Source organism: Protopterus annectens, chromosome 10.part0 (assembly GCF_019279795.1).
Source record: "Protopterus annectens isolate FY-2018-M chromosome 10.part0, PAN1.0, whole genome shotgun sequence".
NCBI lineage: Eukaryota > Metazoa > Chordata > Ceratodontiformes > Protopteridae > Protopterus > Protopterus annectens.
In genome coordinates this window covers 736153517-736177748 of record NC_056744.1, presented here as the reverse complement: position 1 = coordinate 736177748, position 24232 = coordinate 736153517, and the positions used below count along the sequence as shown (strand labels likewise).

At 40.6% G+C, this 24232-nt stretch overlaps 1 protein-coding gene across 1 annotated transcript in view; it reads right to left on the bottom strand.

Annotated features, from left to right (window-relative positions):
- The window catches only part of UBE2U (ubiquitin conjugating enzyme E2 U), a 658880-nt gene that overhangs the window by 409129 nt on the left and 225519 nt on the right, over positions 1 to 24232 (bottom strand). The window contains exon 4 of the mRNA XM_044085559.1: positions 2711 to 2808. Coding sequence (XP_043941494.1) covers positions 2711 to 2808 — 98 coding nt within the window. The remainder of the gene's footprint in view (positions 1 to 2710; positions 2809 to 24232) is intronic.

Genomic DNA, 24232 nt, shown 5'->3' with positions numbered 1-24232 from the left:
ATTAAACAGCTCTCCCCTTTCAAATTATTTGTATTATGACTACAAAATCTCCTTAAAAGCAGGGACAATCTTCATGGCACAGATATTACTGAAATACTTTGATATGAGATGCCCTGCATAAACAGGCACCATCCAATTTCAATTACCCCATAAAAGACTTGGCTACTTGCTTACTTTCCATAAGAAGTGAAAATAAAGAAACTTGTGATATTTAATAAATAATAAAGACCTTTAACAATCCTCTGTTTTTGTGTGTAACTGTTAAAGCTTTAGAAACATTGATTAGGAGTCTACATGCAAATTAGGTGAAGTTTTTCCACCAACCACAGACATACATCTATCGGCAAATTAGGTAGACCTTTTTCAACAGCCACACAGAAGCGCATCTCCATGCTTTGAGTCAAATTAAGTCAACCACCTAAGCACAGCCCTCACTGCCATAGTATTTAAAAACTCTGTTACTGCTGCTTGATCTGAAGAAGTCTTGTAATTGATGAAAGCACTCATCACTATTACCTTCAATAAAGATCTGAAAAAGGAGTATTTTTTGATGTGGACTTTTCTTTTAAACAGGAGGTCAGGAAGCTTACACTCTTCATTCAAAATTGAATGGCTAGTCATTATCTTTCATCTAAGCTGCTACCATGGTAACACATCAGGTTTGGATTGCCACGCCCAGGGTTTCCACATTCCAGGTGAAGACACACACACACACACACACACACACACACACACACACACACACACACACACACACACACACACACACACACACACAAAGCATGTGAACACCACAAAATAAAACTTATTGCTCTACTTATATATCTAAGTCTGTGAAACTAGTCCCTTGAGTGTACCTGCTATAACTGAACTTACATGGGAAGTAATTTCTTTGTGGAAATATGCCATGCACAAAATGGCATGAGCCATGTCAGTACTAACAAACAGGAACCAGGGAAATTGAATACTTCAATGCAAACTTATTGGAAGAAAACACTTTTTAGACTTTTTTTTTAACAATTGTTTCTGAACAAACTTTGCACAAGTACACACACACACATACACATTGTAACAAACTTTAAATAAATGTTATAAGGTAACAGTTGAAGGGAGACATTTGTAACTGATAGTAGTGCAAGTGTCTGGGAAGTTTTTGATAGTTTATCAACACTCTCAATAATAGTTCTGATTGCTAAAGTTAGGTGAGGTGAAAAGCTGGTTAGCAAACTGTTTGCTATCCTGGATAATTTGCCAGGAGGAGGATGTCAGTAGAAAATGTTTGCTATGGTACTGTGCAGAGGTAAGGGTTAGAGATTTCTAAAGGGTTTTGTTTTTTCAAAGTGGCTCCATGCAGTTGTATGTGTTTTGCAAGGTAGGAAGTTGGCAATAGGTGATAATGATACATCCTTAATTCATCAATTTTGAGAAGTCCAAATAATGTTCTAATCTGGAAGACATATAAAGACGAGTTTCTTTGGACTACAAAGTATGGAAATGATATTTTAGTTGGTTGCAAATGTCTTCTTAGTTTCCAGAAATAAAACTCCCTCCTTCTCTTTGCTAATTCAGTAAATACAGCACTGCAAGGAGGAGAACAGGGGATACAGACTGCTGGTTATCAAAGTCAGTATTCATTCTCATGGATAACTTAATCTGTCTCATATTAAAATCTTTCTCTTCTGATGAATGCAAAGGAGAAAGAGATCTCTGTATCTTTGTAAAAGATGTAGCAGAAGGTGTTAATTCAATTATTGCAGATTTCCAGTTCTGCCCCAAACCTTGATCAGCTGACATTCACTGGTCCAGAGTTTATTGGACAGGCAATGCACCAGTGCTTCAGTCTGCAATGCCTTTGAACACAAAAAGGTACTTGTCTTCAAAATGATAGCAATCCTCAGATAAAGAATTATAACTGTATCAGCACTGGTTCATAAACTGGCAAAATTTTAAATGGAGATCACAAGCACAGCTCTTTATTTCTCTCATCATTATTGTCCTGTTCGATTCTCAGCTAGAGCATCTTCTGTGTGGAGACATGCGTGAATGGACGTACCTTCGTTGAAGGTTGTGCGTCAGGGCCGGCAACTCGGCACGTAAAAATCTACTGCCAATCATTAGCGGACCGGAGGTCCGCTGTGGCGACCCCTAACTGGGAAAAGCTGAAAGACACAACAACAACAACAACATTATTATATTCAGTAGGAGATTTATCCAATTCTTTTCCAGGGGCTTTCTTTATCTAGTGAAATTTATATTGGTTCTGCAATACTTAACACCTTAAAACAAGCTGCTCTCCTTAATGTCACTGGCTGGCACATCAAGGACCACAACTGTTAAAGGACATTTATTTATTTTTTCTCCTAGACCTGTATGTGCATGCATGCGTGTGTGTGTGTGTGTGTGTGTGTGTGTGTAGGGATGGATGGAAGAAGGGCAATATAAAATAACTAAGGATAAAAAGCATATTTGACTGCAAACATATCTGCACATTCTTGGATTTTGAATTTAACTCCCTGCTGTAAATCAGTGGAAATAAGATTTATGCTACTCTGTTGCCTCATATTTCACTCTTTTTACCCCGTAATCATATAATTTTGCTGAAACTCACCACCAATACAACTCAACATTCTTAATCAATAAATAATTAACATATACAATTCTGCTGAATATTTTAAAATAAATCTTTATCTCAAATTATTTTTAATCTAACCTGCAAAGTAAGTAGGATCACTCTCATGGAAATGGTTGCATTCCATTTTTCAGGATTATCAAGGAATTCAATGCAAGGTCTGCCAGAGGTCTTGTTGACTGTTAACAACAATGAATACAGGACATTCAATAAGTATAAATAAATGTAAAAGGTAGCACGCACATTATATTTAGAAACTTATGTTCTTCGACAAAGTATGTGCATAATTTTAGATGAACAATTATTATCTTTGTGCGCTAAATCTTCAGTTTCAGTTTGATTAAAAACATAATTTTCATACGACTGATGGAATATTGTAAAATGCTATAAAATTAGAAGCCCACAGTTCACAGCAGACTGATGTAATTCATCAAAATCATATTTTCTTTGAGCAAGTTTTAAAATGCTATATCATAGAAATGATAAGACATGACAGGAAATGGATTACACTGACAACGACATATTAGTTTCTTATGGATGATTAGAAAAAACAAGGGCTGTTAAAATACTCATCAGAAATGTAATTATTTCTTCAATAAGTCATAATTAGTGTGCTTTTTTCTTTAATTAAATGGCAATAAAATGCAGATTAGAATGTTAAAAAATAATTACTGATCAAAGAAATACTTTATGCACCTATGCCTCACATTATAATAGCAGCACTATGTCTTGCTTTCACTGCAAGCTCAAAAAAGAAATGCAGTACTCAAGGTAGACTTCAAAAAAGTTTGGGAAATTTATTTTACAAACAAAAAAAACCTTTATCAGTTCAGAATATACAAATGATGTAATCATCTGTGTGTGTGTGTGTGTGTGTGTGTGTGTGTGTGTGTGTGTGTGTGTGTGTGTGTGTGTGTGTGTGTGCGTGTGCATACAACAACTAAAAATAAAAGTAATTACTGTCTGTGTCTGTGTGCACCACAACTGAAAATAAAAAAAAGTACAAAATTGATTTCAGCTGCAGAGAAAAAGGCAGAAAGGATAATAAAATGTAACAGACACACAACATCCCAAGCTCCATTACTATGATAAAAAAGTATTCAATCTGATGTTGTAAATCTTTATTTATTCCTTACTGTTAGGACTTTGGTTCCGTCCTCAGAACCGACATGGCCATTACCAAGCACCAGCCAAAAACTCTCAGCTAAGACCTACCCACAATGCCCCTCTCATAGTCACCCCAGATCTCATTTGCCACATTCCTCGTCAGACGTGCCAAGCCTTCTCTCCAGCTAAGTGTAGCTTTTTGTAGTTTTAGAGGGGTTTGTTTTTAGCTCTTAGTGTTTATTAGCCAGTTCTTAAAAGTCTAAGGTTATTTCTTGTCTCTACCTTTCTTTTTTCTGACTAAATCCTACCCATTACCTTGGTAGTTCTTCGTACCATCGTTGGTACTACTCCCTTTTCCCTACCTATTAGGCCCTTCTCTTACCTTCTGGCATTTCTTAGTACCATTGTTGGTACGTTTTTCTAGATATATATATATATATATATATATATATATATATATATATATATATATATATATATATAAATAAAAAAAAAAGTTTTCTTCACTATCCCCTTATCTTCCTCTTTGGTAGTTTAGTTTTTGTGTGGTAGTATTAGCGTGTTATGATGTCAGATAAGGCCAAACTTGGGTTCAAGCAGTGTGATAAGTGCGGGCATAAAATGCCCAACTTTGACGGCCATGCCCGGTGTGTTTATTGTTTGGGCGTTGACCACATTAATGTTTCCTGTGATATTTGTTCTAGATTCAGCAACCGTACGCTGGCTGAACGCAAGAACAAATTTATTCTTAAGGGAATGCTGAAAACACCCTTCACGGAGGCTCTTTCTGGGACGGAGGTCTCACTACCTCCTAAGCACAAGGATGTGGAGAAAAAGAGAAATGGAGTCACTCGATTCCAGCATCCCCATCCTCCTCGGAACCAAGTTGACGCCGGGCTTCTCCCGCGCCTTAAGCACAGACTGCTTCAGCACCGGGATCCATGTCTTCTCCCTTGGTGCCGTCCTTAATCCTGACTCAGACTCCAACCATGGTACCAGCTTCGGCACCATGCCCCTTGGTGCCGACCTTGTTTTTACACAGGCTCCTACTACTGTACCTGCATTGGCACCATCCCCGGCCACAGTGCCGATGTCTTATACGGCTCCATTGATACTAACACTGTCAGTTCCGAAGGTTGAGCACCTTCCCAGAACCAGGTACTCTACCTTTTATGACCCCTTTTTGGGACAACAATTTAGTCCTTTTCTTGAGAGACCAGAATCTCCATTGGCAGCTTCCTTCAGATCCACCAGGAGTCTTTCGGAACAAGATGTAATGAGGGTTGTGGACCAGCTTTTGGCAGCTGGAGGATTACCCACCCCAGCTAGGTCTTCCTTCCCTCTTGGAACGGGAGGTATCATGGAGTATTCACCAATATATCCGCCTCTGGCCTCCACCCAGGTCCCAGAGACTTTGGTACCGATGGCCATCCTGGTGCATTCTGTCTCGGCTTCAACAGCGGAGGATTCTCTGTATGCACCGATTACTCTTGGCACAATGGCTCCTTTGGAACTGGTGCACTCTCTGAGCAGTGATTGGGCTGTTGGTACCATGGCACCTAATTCGTCGTCTATTTTCTCGGTGGCGCCATCTATGGCCACAGCTCCCCTGGCAGCTACCAGTCCTCTTGAAGCTCCTCACCTGGAGGCGGGCTCCTCAGGGTGGGGTGTGACTCCAGTTCTGAGGTTGTCCTTCTCAGTTCTGGGCTCCCATCTCTCCTTGGGCAGGCCTGCTTTCCAGGTGATGGAATGGGTCCTTGCTTCAACAGGCTCACAGTTGGCACCACTGGCATCGACACCAGAACTCCCCTCTAGTATGCAGCTATCCCAACCCCCTACTCTGGGATCCCGAGCACGGGAGCCACAAGACTTTCCCTTGAAGGCAGCCCTTTCTACAGAGTCCTCCTCAGAAGATCCCACTAGGGAGCCACCCCAGAAGAAACTTTGCAACAGGAAGCATCTTGATTCCCCTGAGGAATCCATCACCGAAGACACCGATTGCAATGAGGGAGAAGGGTTCCCACGGTCTTCCCTGGAAGACGTCTCATTTGGAGACATTCTCAAGATCCTCAAGCAGAGGGGAGACTGGAAGCCCTCCAATCCTTCAGCGGAATTGGTGTTCTTGCAGGCTTTCTGTGCTTGGCCATCTACTTCCTGGTTGACCCCACCTGTGGATGAGCTTATTAAACTTATTGTGCAGCATGCCTGGAAGGCTCTGGACAACATAGAACCTGTCCCCTGGAGGCCAGATAAAATTTTATCCCCTCCTGAAGACCAACCCAATTGGTCCAAGCAGCTGGTAGTTGATTCCATGGTCGTGGTGGTGGCCACAAAGAGGGAACCGGCAGAAGATAGTTCTACTGTTCATCCCCCAAACAATGTGTCTCAGGCTATGGACAGACTGGGGAAGTGTGCCTATGCTTCATCAACCTTTGCCATCTGGTTGCTGAATTACCTGGCACACTTTACTCACCTTCAAAGAGACCTAATCTCAGAAATGTTTGCCTCTTTGGCAAGGGTACTGCCTGAGAAGGTGCGTGATACTGTTGCCTCTCAGCTAGCTACCCTAGAATCCATCTCAAACTCCTCGATGCGCTTGATCTCTCACACTACTGTGGGGGCAGCTCGAGCAGCCACATCAGGCATTTTCATGAGATGGCATGCTTGGATGCATTTGTGTGACTTCGCAGAACCCTTTAAATCTTCCTTTGTCAATGCGCCTGTTGACGAATCTTCCCTTTTTGATCCCAAAGTAAGAGACACACTATCATGTAGTGAGAAGGACGGAAAGACCTTATCTGCTGTGGGCATACATTTTTCCATCCCCCCCAGAGATCATACTCCAGAAGTCCCAAGGATCTTTTTGTGACACTCATAATGAGCAATCCCACCAGGGCAGAGGGGGCAACTCATCCGGAAGATGCCCCTTTTGGGGCAGAAGGGGTCTGCACAACCAGGGCGCCAGGGATTCCTTCTCCGGCCAACCCTTCCAGCGCTCCTGAACAGTGGCCCGATTGCTTTCCTCTGGAAGCAGTTGGGTGTCGATTTTCCCTGCACCTACAGGCCTGGCAACTCATAACAATGGATGCATGGCTGCAGATAATAATATCCAGAGGCTATCATATCCCATTCGATCTTACTCCCAGTCCCGTAAAACGAATCCCCGAAGTTCTACCCAGTCAGATGGAGGTTGCAGCCTTAGAAATCGAAAAGCTGCTAAGAAAAAGAGTCATCCAGCCAGTCCCGCCAGACCAGAGAGGATCCGGGTTTTACTTGAGGTTTTTTTTAGTGCCAAAAAAGATAGGGGACTGGAGACCTATCCTGGATCTCAGCTTACTAAACAAATTCATAAAACCTCAAAAATTCCAGTCATGGTACAGTCCATTCTCCCCTTTCTGGGGAAGGACAACTGGATGTGCTCTAGAAACCTCCAGGACGCATATTACCACATAAAGATGGACAAACGCTCCCAGAGATTTCTCCGCTTCCATCTGGGAGCCAATCACCATCAGTTCAGGGTACTGCCCTTTGGTCTCTCGACAGCACCCAGAGTGTTCACCAAGTGTATGGCAGTCATAGTAGCTCTTCTCCAGCTACAAGGATTCCAGGTGTTTCCATATTTAGACGATTGGCTCCTTACCACCACGACCAGGAATCTTCTCATTCTCAGTCTCTCTTACACTCAAGGTCTTGCTCTTCGTCTAGGTATCACGATCAACATGGACAAATCACAAATGCCTCCAACAAGAGTGATCTTTGACACAATGTCCTGTCAAGCTTCCCTTCCTCCCCACAGGCTCTCAAGAATAAGAAGCCAGATTCAAGTCCTCCTTCCACAGATGTTTGTACCAGCATGCCTTGTACTACAGATATTGGGATCTATGGAAGCAACCATTACCTTAGTACCACTGGCGAGGTTACACATGAGACTAATACAGTGACTCCTTTCATCACAATGGTCGATCTTAACCCACCCACTTGACCACATGATACGCCTTACAAACCTTTGCAAGAAAGACATGCTTTGGTGGATGAAGCCAGAAACAAATCTTTGGTGCCGACCGTTCTGCCTTCCCCAGCCCAGGGCCACAGTGACCACGGACGCTTCCCTGTTATTGTGGAGGGGGCGGGGGGGGGCATGTCCAGGAAAAGACAGTCCAAGGCACCTGGTCCCTCATGGAGGCCAATTTGCACATAAATGTCCTGGAATTGAGGGCAGTTCTATTAGCGGAGCAAGCGTTTCACACATCCCTTCCTTCCAGGACCACTGCAATTCACCCCCTGTGTCAGGAGGCCATAAGAATTTGGCACTGGGCGATGGCTTCCAACAGCTTTCTCATAGCAATGCACATTCCTGGGAGTTCCAATCTTATTGCGGACAATCTGAGCAGGAACATTTTGATGCCTGACGAGTGGTCCCTCAGTCCTATAATAGTGGATCAGATCTTCCACCGTTGGGGCAGGCCTTGCAGCGACCTGTTTGCTTCTCCCCTAAACAACAAATGCAGAAGCTATTTTGCCCTGATCCCCCCTCGGGGGAGTCACCGAGGGATGCTCTGATGCACGATTGGCCCCCGGGTCTGCTGTATGCCTTTCCCCCATTTCCCCTCATCCCAAAATTTCTCCAAAAAGCTCAAAGGTTGAGAAGCAGAGTGATCCTCATTGCCCCTGACTGGTCCTGTCAAGTCTGGTTCCCTTTCCTATGGTCTCATCTGATTCACAGCCCATGGATCCTGGATCAGTCCCAAGGTCTGCTGTCTCATCCTCAGGGACTGATTCACCCCAACCTCCACAGCCTCAAGCTCACAGCTTGGTTTCTCCACTTCCGATGATTGCCTGCCTACCTGATATTTCATCCCCTGTTCGTAAGATTCTTCTGGCTTCACACAAACCTTCCACCAGGAAAATTTATTCTAGTAAGTGGATTTTGTTCTCTAGATGAGCCGAAGAACATAGCTTAGACCCCTTTTTCATGCCTATTCTGAAGATCCTACAATACCTGACTACCCTATTACACACAGGAGCTTCAGCATAGTCAATTACAGTGAATTTAGCAGCTATTGCAAATTTTCACAATGGAATTAACAATTCATCTATGTCACACCAACTGTACAAAACTTTCATGAAAGGAGTATTACATATTAACATATTAAACCTCCGGTGAAGCCTCCTATAGAGCCATGGAACTTGTCTTTGGTGCTTCAGTCGTTAACAAGTTCTCCCTTCGAGCCCTCTAACCCCTGTAATATAAAATTCTTGTCTTGGAAAACTCTACTTCTAGTAGCCCTTACCTCAGCGAGAAGAGTATCTGAGTTACAGGCCTTGAGTGTCAAGAGACCTTACTTGATTTTTCATAGGGAAAGAGTGTCCTTACGTACTGACCTCTCCTTTTTGGCCAAGGTCATTTCTGGGTTTTACATTAATCAATCTATTGACCTACTGGTTTTCTTTCCTCACCATTCAAACAGAGGGGAATACCTTCTGCATACCCTCAATGTTCATGGGCAACTTCGTTTCTACTTGGACAAAACTAAATCTTTCAGAAAAATGGATCAATTGTTTGTAGCCTTTGCAGGACCCAGATTGGGAGAGCCTGTTTCCAAAATGACTATCTTCTTGGCGCAGAAACGCCATTACTTTCATCTGCCATCAGAACAAAGTAACCTTACCTTCCAAAATAAAGGTTCACTATACTAGATTGATGGCTACTTCTGTGGCTTTTCATTCCAGAGCCTCTGTGGATGATATCTGCGCAGCAGCCACTTGGGCAAGACCTCATACCTTTATCACTCATTACAAATTGGATATGGCCTCTAGGGGACGAGCATGTTTTGGTTCCATGGTGCTCAGGAATATCCTTCCTTTGGGCCACCCAGGACTCAAGTATCTGGGGACTCTGTCCTAACAGTAAGGAATGAATAAAGATTTACAACATCAGATAAAGAAGTTATGTCTTACCATAACATTCCATCTGTGTTGTAGATCTTTATTCATTCATTACTTCCCACCCTCCTTCCCCCTGCCTGGACTCCTGGTGGACTTTAGGATTTCCTTATTAGTTAAGGTATTTGCTCAGACAGAGCCTCCTACTACCCCTTTTATTACTTCTATGCTATAATTGCAGGCAAACTCAATCTGAAGAGACTATGAGAGGAGCAATGTGGGTAGGTCTTAGCTGAGAATATTTGGATGGCATGAGCTTGGTAACAGCCGTGTCGGTTCCGAGGACGGAACAGAAGTCCTAACAGTAATGAATGAATAAATATGTACAACACAGATGGAACATTATGGTAAGACATAACTTCTTTTTTTTATATCAGTGAGCCTGTCTTGTTAAGAAAGAGGCAGAATATAAGCTCATTCTACACCCATTCATAAGGAAACTAATAAGCAGCATGGTGCTAAAGTAGTTACTTGTTTATTAAATTTAATCATCTAACTGGCAAACCCCTTTAAGTATAAGTGCCATTTTTCAGGGTCGAGCCAGGAACAATGTATGACTAAGTGACTTCCTAGAGTTACACAGTTAGAAGGCAAAGACTGTCAAAATTAAATACAAGACTTCAGGATGAAGCATGTTAGCAGTTCAAAACTTTTGATAAAATACTAAAAATGTTAGCTTGCTGCCTTCCTGCTACAACATTCAGGATTTGGTCTGATTTTTTTCCCCTGAAGATAATGCAATTCCAGGCAGACACATTATTTTAAGACATTTATATATATCATTGTCACTGCGTGGATTATGAGTGGGAAAGACCAACTGAATGTTGAGGGGAGATCTATGCCTGGCATACAAGGCATTGTCAGACCCCACCCAGATGGACCTCCTGCATATCTGCAAAACAAACAGCACCAAAGCTATCTATTCTAAAGACTAAAACATTGTCTGTGATATAAACAGAACCTGTTGGAGAGGCAGGTAAGTATCCCAGAGACTACCCTTTCTCTGGAACAGGTTTCTCATCCATGTGAAGTGAGCTCCTGCCTAACCCAAGTCAAGTGTAACTTGGACAATTGGATGGGGAACAGGAAAATCATCCTTGCGTTGGCACTTATGTCTCTAATGGACACAGACAGGCTGTAAATGGTTCATCTCCCAGGGCCTTGCTTCCATTTACCAATGGTACCAGAACTTGAAAGAGATTTGGTATGCATGGCTAGGCTTAAAAAGGTCCTAATGCTTGCTAGCCTAGCACACACCTAGGAACCAATGAAGAATTAGTCTAATTACTCAGTTTAACAAATGAATAATTAAATTAATAAGTGCATCAGACTATATGCCAAGAGTCTGACAGATAAATGAAGACATCTATTATGTTGAAAAACAGTTTCAACTTTCTACTAATGTTAATACTCTCTAAGTAAGCATGCTGACCTACTAAACACAGGAAAGAGGACTGTTAACATCTTTCTTGCATGTGAAGAAGCAGAATATAGTATTGTTATACAATTAGAAGAATTAAAGTATTGTGTAGAAAACAGTCAAACTACAGGAAACAATGCAAGAAGTACAGTTGTGTAAGTAAATTTACCATAACAGTAGATGTTTGAATGATCACTGCTGTAGTAGCGTTAGTTTTATGGATTATATCCTGCCAATGATACAACAGCCAGCCAGCTTCCAAAGCTTCAAGGCACCTTCCATGCATCAAAACACTCATTCAGCTCAAGCTGAGCTAACTAAAAAGACAGGTTTGGACGCCAAGCCCTTAAGACCTTTTATGCCAACAGACAGAGGGAGGCTGAGCTCTGAAAGGGCAGCGCTAGGAACAAAAAAAATAAGTAAATGTCCACACTGTGGCATAAACAACACTCCAAAAAACAGCCCCTATTGCTACAGTGATAACTTGAACATCTACTATTATGGTAAGTTTAACTATGCAACTGTACTATGTTCATCATATGGATCACTGCTCCAGCAACTTTGACTATAAGGGTACATTACCCTAGCTTACTACATTTGGGAGGTGGAAGAGGAAGGGTCCAGGAACCTATGGAGAATGATCCTAGTAATGCCTGATCTGGACCTAGGGAAGGAATCAAGCTTGTAATGCCTTGTAAATGTATGTGCAACAGGACCAAGTTGCTGCTTCTAGAATACTTCTAGAATCCAACCCTTTCCAAAAAAAACATAGATGAAGTCAAGGCCATGGTAAAGAGGGCCTTGACCCTGCCAGGAATAGTTCTGTTGTAGTGAGTATAACAAAAGGCAATAGCCTTAGATAACTATTTGGAAATAGTCTGGTTTGATACAAGTTGTCCCTTATCTTCACAAGGAATGAACAAATGATCTGAAGATCTAAAAGATTTAGCTCTGTCAAGACAATGCCCGAGTTGTCCGCGAATATCCAAGAGGTGAAGTTTCCTTTCTTTCTCATTTTGGGGTTCAGGGAAATGCATAAGGTGATGGATAGTCTGGTTTAAACAAAACATGGATACCACTTTAGGCATGGAACGATTAGTTCTCAAGCAAACCTTACCTATGTGGAAAATGAGAAAAGGTTGACCCACCATAAGAGCTTGCAATTCAGATACTCTTCTTGAAGTGGTCAGAGCAAATCAGCAAAACTGTTTTCCATGTTAAGAATCTCAAATCAGCCAGGTTAGATGGATCAAATTGAGCAAGTTTTAGCTTCTCTAACAAAAAATTAAGATTCTAAGGAGGGGTGACCGGTTTTCTTGGAGGCCTCTTATGAAAAACCTTTCAAACACATTTTGAAATGAGGATGTACTGAAAGAAGAGACTCTATGAGCAGACATGCTGAAATGGCCTATAAATGAACCCTGATGGAGGAGTAAGAAAAACCATAGGATAGTAACTCACACAAATATTGTAAATCCAGAGAACAACTGCTGGTTATATCATTGGCACCAACTAGAAAACCTTTTGCATTTGCTAATATATGATATTCTAGTAGCAGGCTTTCTCGCTTCCATTAGTTCCTATTCTGAGTCCTCAGTAAACAGGTGCCTAAAGGGAATTAAGACCCTCTTATCCAGGCAGTCAGTTGACATTAATTGAGGCAGGGGTGTATTAAACACCCCTGATCTTGTAGGAGTATATCCATTCTGTGAGGAAGATTGTGGTAATTGCCCTGGCCATTTCCAAATTAAGAGAGAACTGCTGTTGCCTGGTCCAGAAGAAAGTCACCACAATGATCTTGGGGGATTCCTTCTGAATCTTCATAAGTACCCTAGATATCAGTGGAAAGGGTGGAAAAGCATATAGGAACTTTCCTGTCCAAGGAAAGGAAAAGGCATCTGTTTTTCAGGCTTTCTTGCATGGAGTCTTGGAGCAGAACCTTGCCAGCTGATTGTTAAGAGAGGAGGTAAATAGGTCTACATAAGAAACTCCCCACAGATGGATCAAATTTTAAACTCCCAATATAGTTTTAATTCATGAGGGTCTGCCCTTGCCTTGGAAGCTTGTGTGCCCCACAATTTTGCTCTTACAGAATGTAGGATACCTAGAGAGTGAGATAGTACTGTAAAACTACATCACAAACTAACATAGCTAGTCTACAAAGAGGGTACGCTCTAGTTTCCCCTTGCTTGTTGATGTGCCACATGGCTATGGTATTGTCTATAACAACCTGAACAGGTGCTTTAATCAGGTCAGGCATCTCTTTTATATTTATGTGCTTGCAGTTGTACTTGGTGCCCTACACACCGTGCACTTTTATACCTCCTGGAAACTGCTCCCCAAGAAAACTCTGAGGTGCCTGCATTGATTGACTGCTTTATAACAAGGCAGAAAGACCTGGATTTAGGAATATTTGCTGCTCCACCAAGTGATTTCTCTTCTGACAAACCCCAGCACTGTGATTTGAAAAGACAAGTGATGCTGATTGGGACCAAAGAGACTTCAGATACCATTGTATCTTTCTCATGGGGAGCCTTGCCAGGGGTATCATAAAAATCATAGATGTCATGAAACCCAGAATCTTGAGATTCCCTCACAGTGACCAAAGTCTGAGTGGAAAATCTTAGAAATAGATCTAAACATAGACACATTTTTCCTGTGGGAGAAAAGCTCTTTGAACTAAGGTGTCCAGCTCACACCCCAGGAAAACAGTGCTGTGAGGAGTTAAAAAGACTTTTGAATGTTCTCTTGGAATCCCAGTTTGTGCAAGACTTCTCTCACCCAAGAGAAATAGAGTCCTAACACTTTGGAAAAGAGTCTGAAAGATAGGTAAATAATCTAAATATGGAAAAATGTGGATAACCTATAGCCTGCAATGAACTATAACTGGAACTAGACACTTTGTGAGCACTCTTGGTGCAGTGGATAATCAAAAGGGTAATGGAAAGAACTGATAATGTAATCCAGAAACACAAAACCTTAAGAAATGCCTCAAGTCTGGATCAATAAGAATGTGATAAGCATCATTTAAATCTAGCATTACCAGGAAACTTGAACGAGTAAAAAGCGGTAACAAGATTATAAAGTGACATAATTTTAAATGTTGGCACTATCACAAACAGGTTTAAGAAAGAAAGACAGATCCATGACTGGTCTCCAACATTTTCTTTCTTATGCACTAACAACATCATTGAATAAAAACTTTTCCCAAGCTGGGAAGAAGGAACTGGTTCTATCACCCCATGGGACAGCATGTATTGAAGTATAGGGGGAAATAAAAAGGTCTGGTCTAGTAGATGAGGAATTACTCCCTGAAAAGGGAAGAATTCCCCCCCAATGCCATCTGTAACCTTGATGAATCATCTTCAGAACCCATTTCTCTGAAACTATCTGTTGCTAAAGGACAAAATGGTGGTTCAGACTTTCTGGAAGGTAAAGGGGACAAGCCCTTAAACAGCCATTCTTGATCTGTTGGATTGTCCTTAGTTTTGGTGGATTCTTGAATTCTTTCTGGAACCCTTCTGCCATTTCTTAATAAATGTCAGTTTACCAGCATTTTGTTGAGACTATTTATTTTGTTTATCACAAAATCTGGATGAGGGTTTGGAGAATTGTGTGGAAATTTTGGAAAAGAGGGCTGAAAATTGCAATGATTCCCTGTATCAACTTACCTCTTTCATCACACTTTTTCATAATCTCAACAGCAGGGGAACCCAAAACTAAATAATGGTCCAAAGAATAATTTAAAATGTCATTTTTCACATTATCTCGGAGGTTGTGAGAATGCAGCCAGGCAAACCTCCTCAAAACAGTACCAGTGGCCATAGCCCTGGAAGGAGTATTAAATAAGTCATACATACACATTATAAACAATGAGTAGTGACTTGTACAATGGAAGAAACTAATTTATTTAAAGCATTGTTTCCTTACAAGACGAAACTGCAGACAAAACATACCTCACAATTAGTCAGAATAAACTTGTACATTTGAGCCTGACAATTCAAAATTCTGAAAAATCAATCATGCAGAAACATGCACTATTTCCAGTACTTATCAACAATCTTCCTATCCTTGTCAGAAAGAGTAGGATTGGAAGTATCAAATGTTTATCAGCAGTGGGATTAACTAAAGCTATAGCTGCTGGGTCAGATATGGGAAGAGTGTATAAAAACCTAAAAGACTGAGGAACTTTATACATTCTATTTGCCTTTCTAGGAGAAGCAGTCTGACCATTAGGAAAATTGCAGGCAGTGATATACACATCCTCCAGAGCTGAAAGAACTGGGGGAATGGATGAAGGCTCTGGCAATTCCTTCTGTAACAGCTCAGAATATTTTCTAAGGGACTGAGAAATCTCAGTGCTCTTCTGCTGTAAGCACTGGCACATTCTGGAAATAGTCTCAGAGAAAGATAAATCCCCCCAGGGAAAATCAAAACTGAGATCTCCTCTGAGTCTGAATCATAAAAATGAGGAGAACCCCCTGCATTTGTCCATTCATCTTCCTGTCCAGATTCCGAATCATGAATGTCTTCAGGTAAAAATGTATCCATCTTTCTTTTGCCAGAAACCACCTAATAAGAAGGATCAACAGCGTGAATTAAACCCTGAGCCAGCAGCCTGAATTAAACCCAGCAGACTACTCCTGTCTAAAGAAATTTGAGAAGTAGATACATGTTTAGTTTTCTGTTTCTTTTTGACAGGAAAAATGGGGCTAACTGTTATTAATGGCAGCAGCAGTTCCCCCTGGGGTGAGCACAACACTCTGTCTAAACAGGGATGACAACAATAGTGGCTCTCCTTTCCCACTGAGTGACACAGGCTGTGTCTAATCCCTGGACCACAGTGACTAGAGATGCTACACCAGAGATATCAGGGTAAAAGATGAGTGATTTGAGGAATGAGTTATGGCCAGAGCAGAGTCGGCCACCTGCGGATGAAATAAATTACTACCCTGCTGCGGTGGGAAAAGCTGTTTGCTTAACTTCTTTTTTTGTAGCTGGAAGAAGGACTGACCATGGCACCAGTAGTTTGTTCCATGGTCAAGCCGAAAACTGTGCCTCTTTCCTGGGAAAATCAAGCAGCAAAAACTGGTAAAAAGTTACTCCTAAAAAAGTCACTTTTTTCCCCACAAAATACAGTAAAAACACTTTAAAACAGTACCAGCTCTGAAAAGTAGAATAAACACAATTTGTCTACAAAAAAAAAAAAAAAACTTTTAAACTGATAGGAAAAAAGAGCTCCCATTTTAAAAGTGCAGTTAAGTCTAGTGACAGCATGTTAAAACATATACTCATAGCTTAAAAATAACTTTTCTAAATAGGAAAGTACGATAAATAAGTTCTATAAACTTGAAGGGCTTTCTCCAAAGGTAATTTATCTGCCCTGCAAAGGAACAGCACAAGCCAAGTGATGATCACTGAAAGCCTGCAGAGGAGTGTAGTCTTCATTGGCATGAAAGCTCTGAAATATCCTGGCACACAACCCTGTCTTTTTAGTCATCTCAATTGGAGCTGACTGGTGGTTTGGGAGTATGGAATGGGTCCTGAAGCTTTGGGAGCTGTCCAGCTGTTCTATCTTTAGCAGGATATAACCCATAAAGCTAAGGCTACTGCAGCAGTGATAAATACGATCATTTTTTGCTTATTCAAGTTATGTGCCACTGACTTTGTTACGCTATTACTTAAAAAAAACTGCTGCAAAGTGGTTTAACAAAACTAGGCAATGATGAGATTGCTCTTTACAGCAAACAGAAACCTGTATAAATATGACATTTCTGAAATATGATATGATGGGCATTCATGAATAATGGAGTCAGATATGGTGTATATTCATGAGTAAGAAAGAAAAGAATATATACAGAGCAATACCTGAAATGTGCCAAATACTGTCTAAAAGGAACTGTGGAAATGCTGAAAAGTGTGTCCAAACCAAGCAGGGCAGTTAATAAATCCTAATAAGACATACAGAGAAAGCTCTGATACTCACCACACTAGAACAGAGTATGAAGCTGTGTTTTAATTGAAGCTTAATGTTGCAGTAAAGAAAATGTTTTGAGTGTACAGAGATTTTGTTTAAACTACTTTTCTTGGCTGAAAATAAATAAAGATTTATATTGGGTATATCGTTGCTAGCTATCCTTTTTTTACATTACCTAGAAATCAGAACAGTTGTCCTGTAGTCCAGAAAATACTGCACAATCTCTGCTTTTCTATCTGGCAGCACAGAGAGAACTTCAGAGTTTGTAAACCCACCACCCAGGACATTTTTTTAAACAAAAGCTTTGTTTTTATGTGATGAGAGCAAGTCCAAGATTATCTAAAAAAAGACAAAAAAATGAAAAATAAAAATCAACTCTGTGAGCAGATCTAGACTGTAAGGAAGCTTTTGGTAATTGCCCTTGGACATTTCCATTAAAAGGGAGAATCAACACTGATAATTAGTTCTGAATCTTCAGAAGTATTTTGGGTATGTGTGGAAAGGGTGGAAATGTATAAAGGAGGAACCTCATTCAAGGAAATGAGAATGCTTCTGTCCTCCAAGTATGTTTGCAAGAATGCCTCGAACAGAATTTTTCCAACTGTCTCTTTTGAAAGGAGGCAAACAGAGCTATTTGAAGTGTTCCCACAGCTGGACCAAATCCAGGCAGACGTCTGTCCTGAGTTGCCACTTGTGAGGATCCATCCGGAATCTCCTTAGTCTGCCTGCCACTAGTTTTTTGTTGTGATGGGATGTGTGATGACCCCTCTCTGGGCCAGTGCTCAAGGTGCCTCAGTCCTCACCACTGACACCTGTGGGGAATGTTCACTTTCAGAGAAATAGGTACACACAGTATTTCCAGATACAGCTCTCTGCACCAAGTACAATTTCCCTTAAAAGCACACATGGAATGCAGTCAGCCTGGGGTCTGGATTTCTTTAGATTTGTCTCCCTCCAGGGCCCCAGTAAGGCTCTGCATTAGTACAGTTACAGAATTAAGTCCTCTGCTGAGAATCCAAGCCAAGTCCTCCAGAACCCTCTCTGGGAAACCAATGCTTCATGTCCCTGCTCCAAGCAGCTGACACACACACACACACACACACACACACACACACACACACACACACACACACACACACACACACACTGGCACAGATTTACCTGTTGTGCCCCCTTCTGCTCAGAGTATAAAGTAATTATCACTGCCACCAGACACTCCACAATCAGCTACTCTAAGGCCCTTAACAAATGGTGTCCAAATATACTGTGTAATATTAATACTAATACAAATGGGAGTAGTTGACCAAGACAGCTAGGCCTTCAGGAGTGGCCCCCACAGTGTCACCAAATAAATAGAAGCACTCTCAAAGGTTAAATACTTTCTAAAAGGACCAGCCACAATAAAAGTTGTAAATATATTTAATAATAAATAAGAACATGAAAATACTGAATATATATTTACAGTAAACCACAGAGTTCAATAATACAACTGGCAGCAGTTGACCAAGACAGCTAGGCCTTCAGGAGTGGCCCACATAGTGTCACCAAATAACTATAAGCACTCTCAAAGGTTAAATACTTTCTAAAAGGACCAGCCACAATAAAAGTTGTAAATTTATTTAATAATAAATAATAAAAGAACATGAAAATACTGAATATATATTTATAGTAAATCACAGAGTTCAAATCAGAAAATATTAAAAAGAACATTGATGGACACACTCAGACAAAGAAAAACAATAGCTAAACTAAGCTTCACTACATTTTCTTGACTGAATCTAGGAGAATTACTATTTCCTACTTACTTAATAGAGCAAGGAAGATGATGCAGTGAATGTCCTTCTTGTTGTCAGGCCCAAGACAGAATACTGACAGATTTCACTTTCTAATATCTAAAATATCCAAGATGGCTGGCAGAATGACCTCATCTAGTCCCTGACTCTGGATTCTCATACTATTCCCCTTTCAAGCTTGAGACAGAATGTTAGCATAGATGTGATAAGACACATATCTAAAGTTTTGCTAATCTTTATGGCAGTGCCTGGGGTTTCCCCACTTTTTACTGCACTAACAACAAATGCTTCTTCCAGACATGCCATCTCTGGTCCTATTCAGAGCTGTAAGATAAGCAGTTCCATGGTCAACAGGTGGTCCAATTAACAGTATTTTTCTTAAAGTAAGAAGTAGGCTAGCCGTTTAACTCCTTCTCTTCCAATGTCCTTTGCTAACATATATACATACAGTCTCACAAGTGAATTCCTTCTCTGTCCTGCAGGACCGACTGTTGATATATTTTTTTTAACACTAGCAACTTTATAAACACATTTTGATTTTCAAATGCCATATAGTTCTAATATATTTATAACATAAGTATTTGTGTAAATCAATTTGATGTTCAAATGCCAGACAGTTCTAATACATTTGTAACAGAAGCAGCTTGTATAAATCAGTTTGATATTCAAAGGACGTACCATTCTTTACACAACTCTAGCTGGCTATGCTAGCACTAGACCATATCAACACAGGATGTATGAGGCCTGAATTGGCAAAAAAGGTATGACCTTTTGCCCCCTTGTTTGATCAAATACTACATGAATGGTGTCTGTGATAACTAAAAGGGGGACCTTAAGTGGAGAAAAATTTCCATGGTCTGAATCACTACTTACATTCTTTGACATGTAAGTGATTTGTAGTGTCTAAAGGACTCCATTCAGTTTGCACTTGCAGTAGCACTCCCCTGGACACTGTTCCACATGGAAAGTCTGACAACTCCATCTAGAGTGAACGAACTGGGGTCTGGAGGGAGAAAGGCAAGTCTAGACTGCAAGACATTTGATATCTGAAACTCCAAGAGAAGAAGGTGTTGGTTCAACACTTTTTAAATACCATTGAATCTTTCTCATATGGAGTCTGGTCAGTGGTATCATGAGGATTATTGATGCCAAGAGGCCTACAATTTTTGAGAAACTCTCTTGCAGAGGCCACTTATTGAAGATGGAAACCCTTGAAATATACTCTGAACAAGACATTGTCTTCTGGTAGAAAGGCCAGATTTTTTTTTTGTTTTCATCATCCACCCCAACATCTGTCATGTCATTGTATGAGAATCTGGGTAGCAGCAGGACCAAACACAAATTCAGAACTTAAAGGAGCATTCAATATATAATTTTCTTAAATACTCAGAAAAATTCTGGTTATGTAACTGAGCATACCTTCTTAATACAGCAGAAGGGGTAGCATTTCTAGAAAGAGTGGCCACACCTTCCAAGAGACTTCAAATTATGTTTCAAAACTAAGACACTCTTCAAAGCATGTTTCAAAACCAGAGTCAAATTAGAAACAGTCTTATTCATATAACCCTTTTGTTCCGCAAGGCAAAGATACAGCAAAGTCATCAGCTGTAAGCACATTGCAAAATAAATTTCCACATGAAGTCCTGATAGCTTAAATTTCTAAAGACTAAATTACTAGAAGACTGAGTCAATTATTTTCCTTGAGATTCTAACCACTTGCCAATTTTATCCAGTGTCACAGGGTTAGAAGACTCCAAGGCTCTCTTGCTAGGTTGGTAGCGAGAGTAACCAAGCTAGGTCAGCTGATAATGGAACACCAAGATTGCAGTACACCTTGTATGTCCTCAAAGCCTTTTTAGGTACTGGTTCACTAGCCAAATGAGTTTACATGCAGTTTTATAGACATCTTCTAAGGCTAGTAAAAGAGAAGGAACAGCCAAACAGTTGGAATCTCGTCCTTGATATGAACATAAACTCAATCTCTGGCGCGGCTCCATATTGCCAGAAGTTAAATGTATCTCTACACTTACCATCTGTGGAAAGGTGAACACTTGTTTAGGTTTTTGTGCCTGTTCACCTTCCAAAGAATCATACTGGATGGACTCAAAGAGTGCACTACTGTCTGCATCAAAGACTCCATCAAAATCTGTGCTGCTAGTCTGATCTCTACAGAAGGTAGCTCAATAGTCATTCTGAATAGGAACATAGCATCTGAGATTAGCTAACTGTAAAATACTCTTAGCTAAGGAAATTACATCAGTCCTATACATGCTAATGATTGTCTGTTGTGCTGAAGTCTCTGTTGCTTCTTACTATGAACTACACTACAGGACAAAATATATAGGGACAGAGTATTATGTCTGGCAAAGGGTCTCTTACCCTGGACATCTCCTATACCTAAATAGTTTGGGGCTCCAAAACCTGAACCAGCAACTGGATCAGACCTGGAGGGATGTGTCTGACCTCCCCATACCATATAAGGCTGCAGGCTCACAACAGAGGTTGAGAGAGAAAAAGAGAAGTGGTCTGTAGGCTGGCTTAAGGCAACAACAACAAATTCACAAACTAGAGGCTGAGGCATTTTTTCATTGAGTTTCTTCTTTTTAGGTGCAATTGAATTTGATGGAGGGGAAGCCAAATCAGGATCCATTAAGTCAGGGGAAAAACACAACCCAGAATAATACACTGACACTATTAAGGGCTGACTAAAGGCAGCAACAAGAGAAAATGTAAATGATGTCCCTGAACAGTAAATAGGGCTAGACTACATAAAATATAGCAGGTGCAGATTAAATTGTGCTAAGCCTTATTGTACAATCTGCACAGTACAGCATACGACAGGACACATAGTCATATTACTAAATAAAATTTACTCATCCAAATAGTGACAAAAATAAATCAGATAAATATCCTTAGATAAAATAGATACCTTTCAAAACAGCATAAATAAGTATTTAGAGAGGTTTACCTTTACATGTGCGTATTTCACAAGGGCAAACAGCAATTTTCCGAAAGGCAGTTTGCAAAGTTTGCAAACGCAGAACGGAAAAAGGTTTGAATGTGCAATGAGTGAATGCACAGTGAGATTTGCTCATTTCACATTCGACATTCTGGGACAGAGTGCACTATAGTTGGGATTGGGAAATGGTTCCTTTCCCCCATTGTAGTGTGATCTCGGAGTTAGAATAATAAAGTAGGGGGGTGTGGAGGGCGCAGCCTCTCACATGGGTGGTGCATGGAGGCTTGCCCAATGCTTTACATTTCGAGTTTTTTTTTTGTTCGACATTAATGTTCGAAAAACAGCGAATCTGCTTTTTGATTTGCTGGTGTGGAGGGCGCAGCCTCCCACATGGGTGGTGCATGGAGGCTTGCTCAATGCTTTACACTTCGAGTTTTTTTTTTGTTCGACATTAATGTTCGAAAAACAGCGAATCTGCTTTTTGATTTGCTGTTTTTTGACCATTAAGGACTGTCGACATTTTCAGTTTCGTGGTTTCAAGTCGCTCATATGAGCACTCGAACCACTGTGATTCCAGATTATGAAGGTAAACCTTTAGAGATTCCCTTGTCAGAAATGAAAAAAAAAAATCTCTACAAAAATGCAAATAAAGTAATTTGGGGTAAAATTGCAATTTAATAATAAAAAACAGCTATAGCAGAGCTAAATCTGCAGTAAATGTCATACAGAGTTGATCGCAGACAAAAGGCCACATCTGCAAATAAAGGAACTTCCTCATAAAAGAAATATAGCAGAAAAAAGTCAGGAGATGAAGACCAAAGTTAAACAGCAGGAAAAAAAGTTGCGGGTGGGGAAGGAAGGAAGCAGTAACCAAATTGGAGAACGAGAATGAAACTGTTAAGCTGCAGAAAATGGAGTGGCTTTCTCATTTGCAGGAGACTTTTAAAAATCCAACAAGGAAGGGTGCTAGTTTAAGGCACTACAAAGAGGTATAATTCCCAGGAGGAAAATAAGCTACAGAAGAAAATGAGTTATATGGATCCAGCAAACAAAACAGCAAGCACAAAGAAGAACAGTATACTAAGACTATTGTTTCCAACCGTATGCAGAGGAATGATATCTCCTGCCATGGCATGGTCATGCCTGAACTTCTTACAGTCAACAAAGTCCATATAGATGTCCAGATGAAACTTGACCATGCAGAAGGGCATGTAATGGAAATTAAGCCATCTGATGTACTAATGAACTAGGAAGGAACTACCAGGTGAATACTCACAAATGTAATGCTAAGACTTTCTTTAGGGTTAAAACTGGAGAACAATCGTACACAGATGCTAAAGTAGAGCCCATGCAAAAAGAGACTATAGACCGAGTGGACTAAAATACTGCACCTGTTCTCTGTTCTGTCACTGTACTTAAAACTGCCCCAGGTGGTTCTGTTCCATGTAAAATATGCACCATATGACAAATTATATTAACAAATTATTGCATCTATACATGACAGATGTATTAATGTTCTGGATTCCATGTAAAGTATTGTTTGTAGGAAAGATACCGCACTGCCACTAAGACCTTTGGGTCAGCTGAGGCAGAAGTCAGTAGGCCGATGTCTTCCATACCCCCAGGTTTGAGTAGAAGAAACTCTGCGATGTAGTGGCCCATAGGTATGTCACGTGTAGAGCACAGATGTGTGGGACATGTGGGAAATAACTTTCTCATGAATGTCTGGAAAAGTGGAAGCCATGCCTTCTCTCCCTTTAAAATGGTTAGAAGTCAGCATGGAAACAAAGAAAGAGAAAGGGACAATACAGAAGCAGAGAGAGCCTAAACTTATTTTCCAGAGTGCAAGAGGCAATCCCATTGAGTGCATTGCTATATACTGAGAGATTGTTAATGCAGCTAGGAGAACTGCAGTGCCTATCCTGAGGAAACACTGGGTTAAGTGAATAGGAAAATGTTACAAAAAGAAGTCTGCCAATTCACAGTTGATGTGTAATGCAGATTGTTTACAAGGTCTGAAGAACTGTGGACTCATAATGGGCTGATACCCATCCCTTTCCTGGAACTTACTCTATAAGTATTGTAAAATTTTGACACCAATAGATATGTACAACAAGAAGGATACTAACCTGCAAATCAATGTGTTATGTTTGTGTTCTGCTGATGTAAGTCATTTTATTTTAGGTATTATTTTCCCCAGCAGTAAAACATAATTTGTGTCGGTTATAGGCAAATCTGAGACTCTGTTATTATTGTAAAAAGTGCTATGTTACTGTGAAAGTGTTTTGGGCTAAATTCCCCACAGTATCTTATATTATATAATATATGCATGCACATGGACACACACACAGACATTCATAATACAAAACACATGAAATACACTGAAGTACAAAGCCAAAAACAA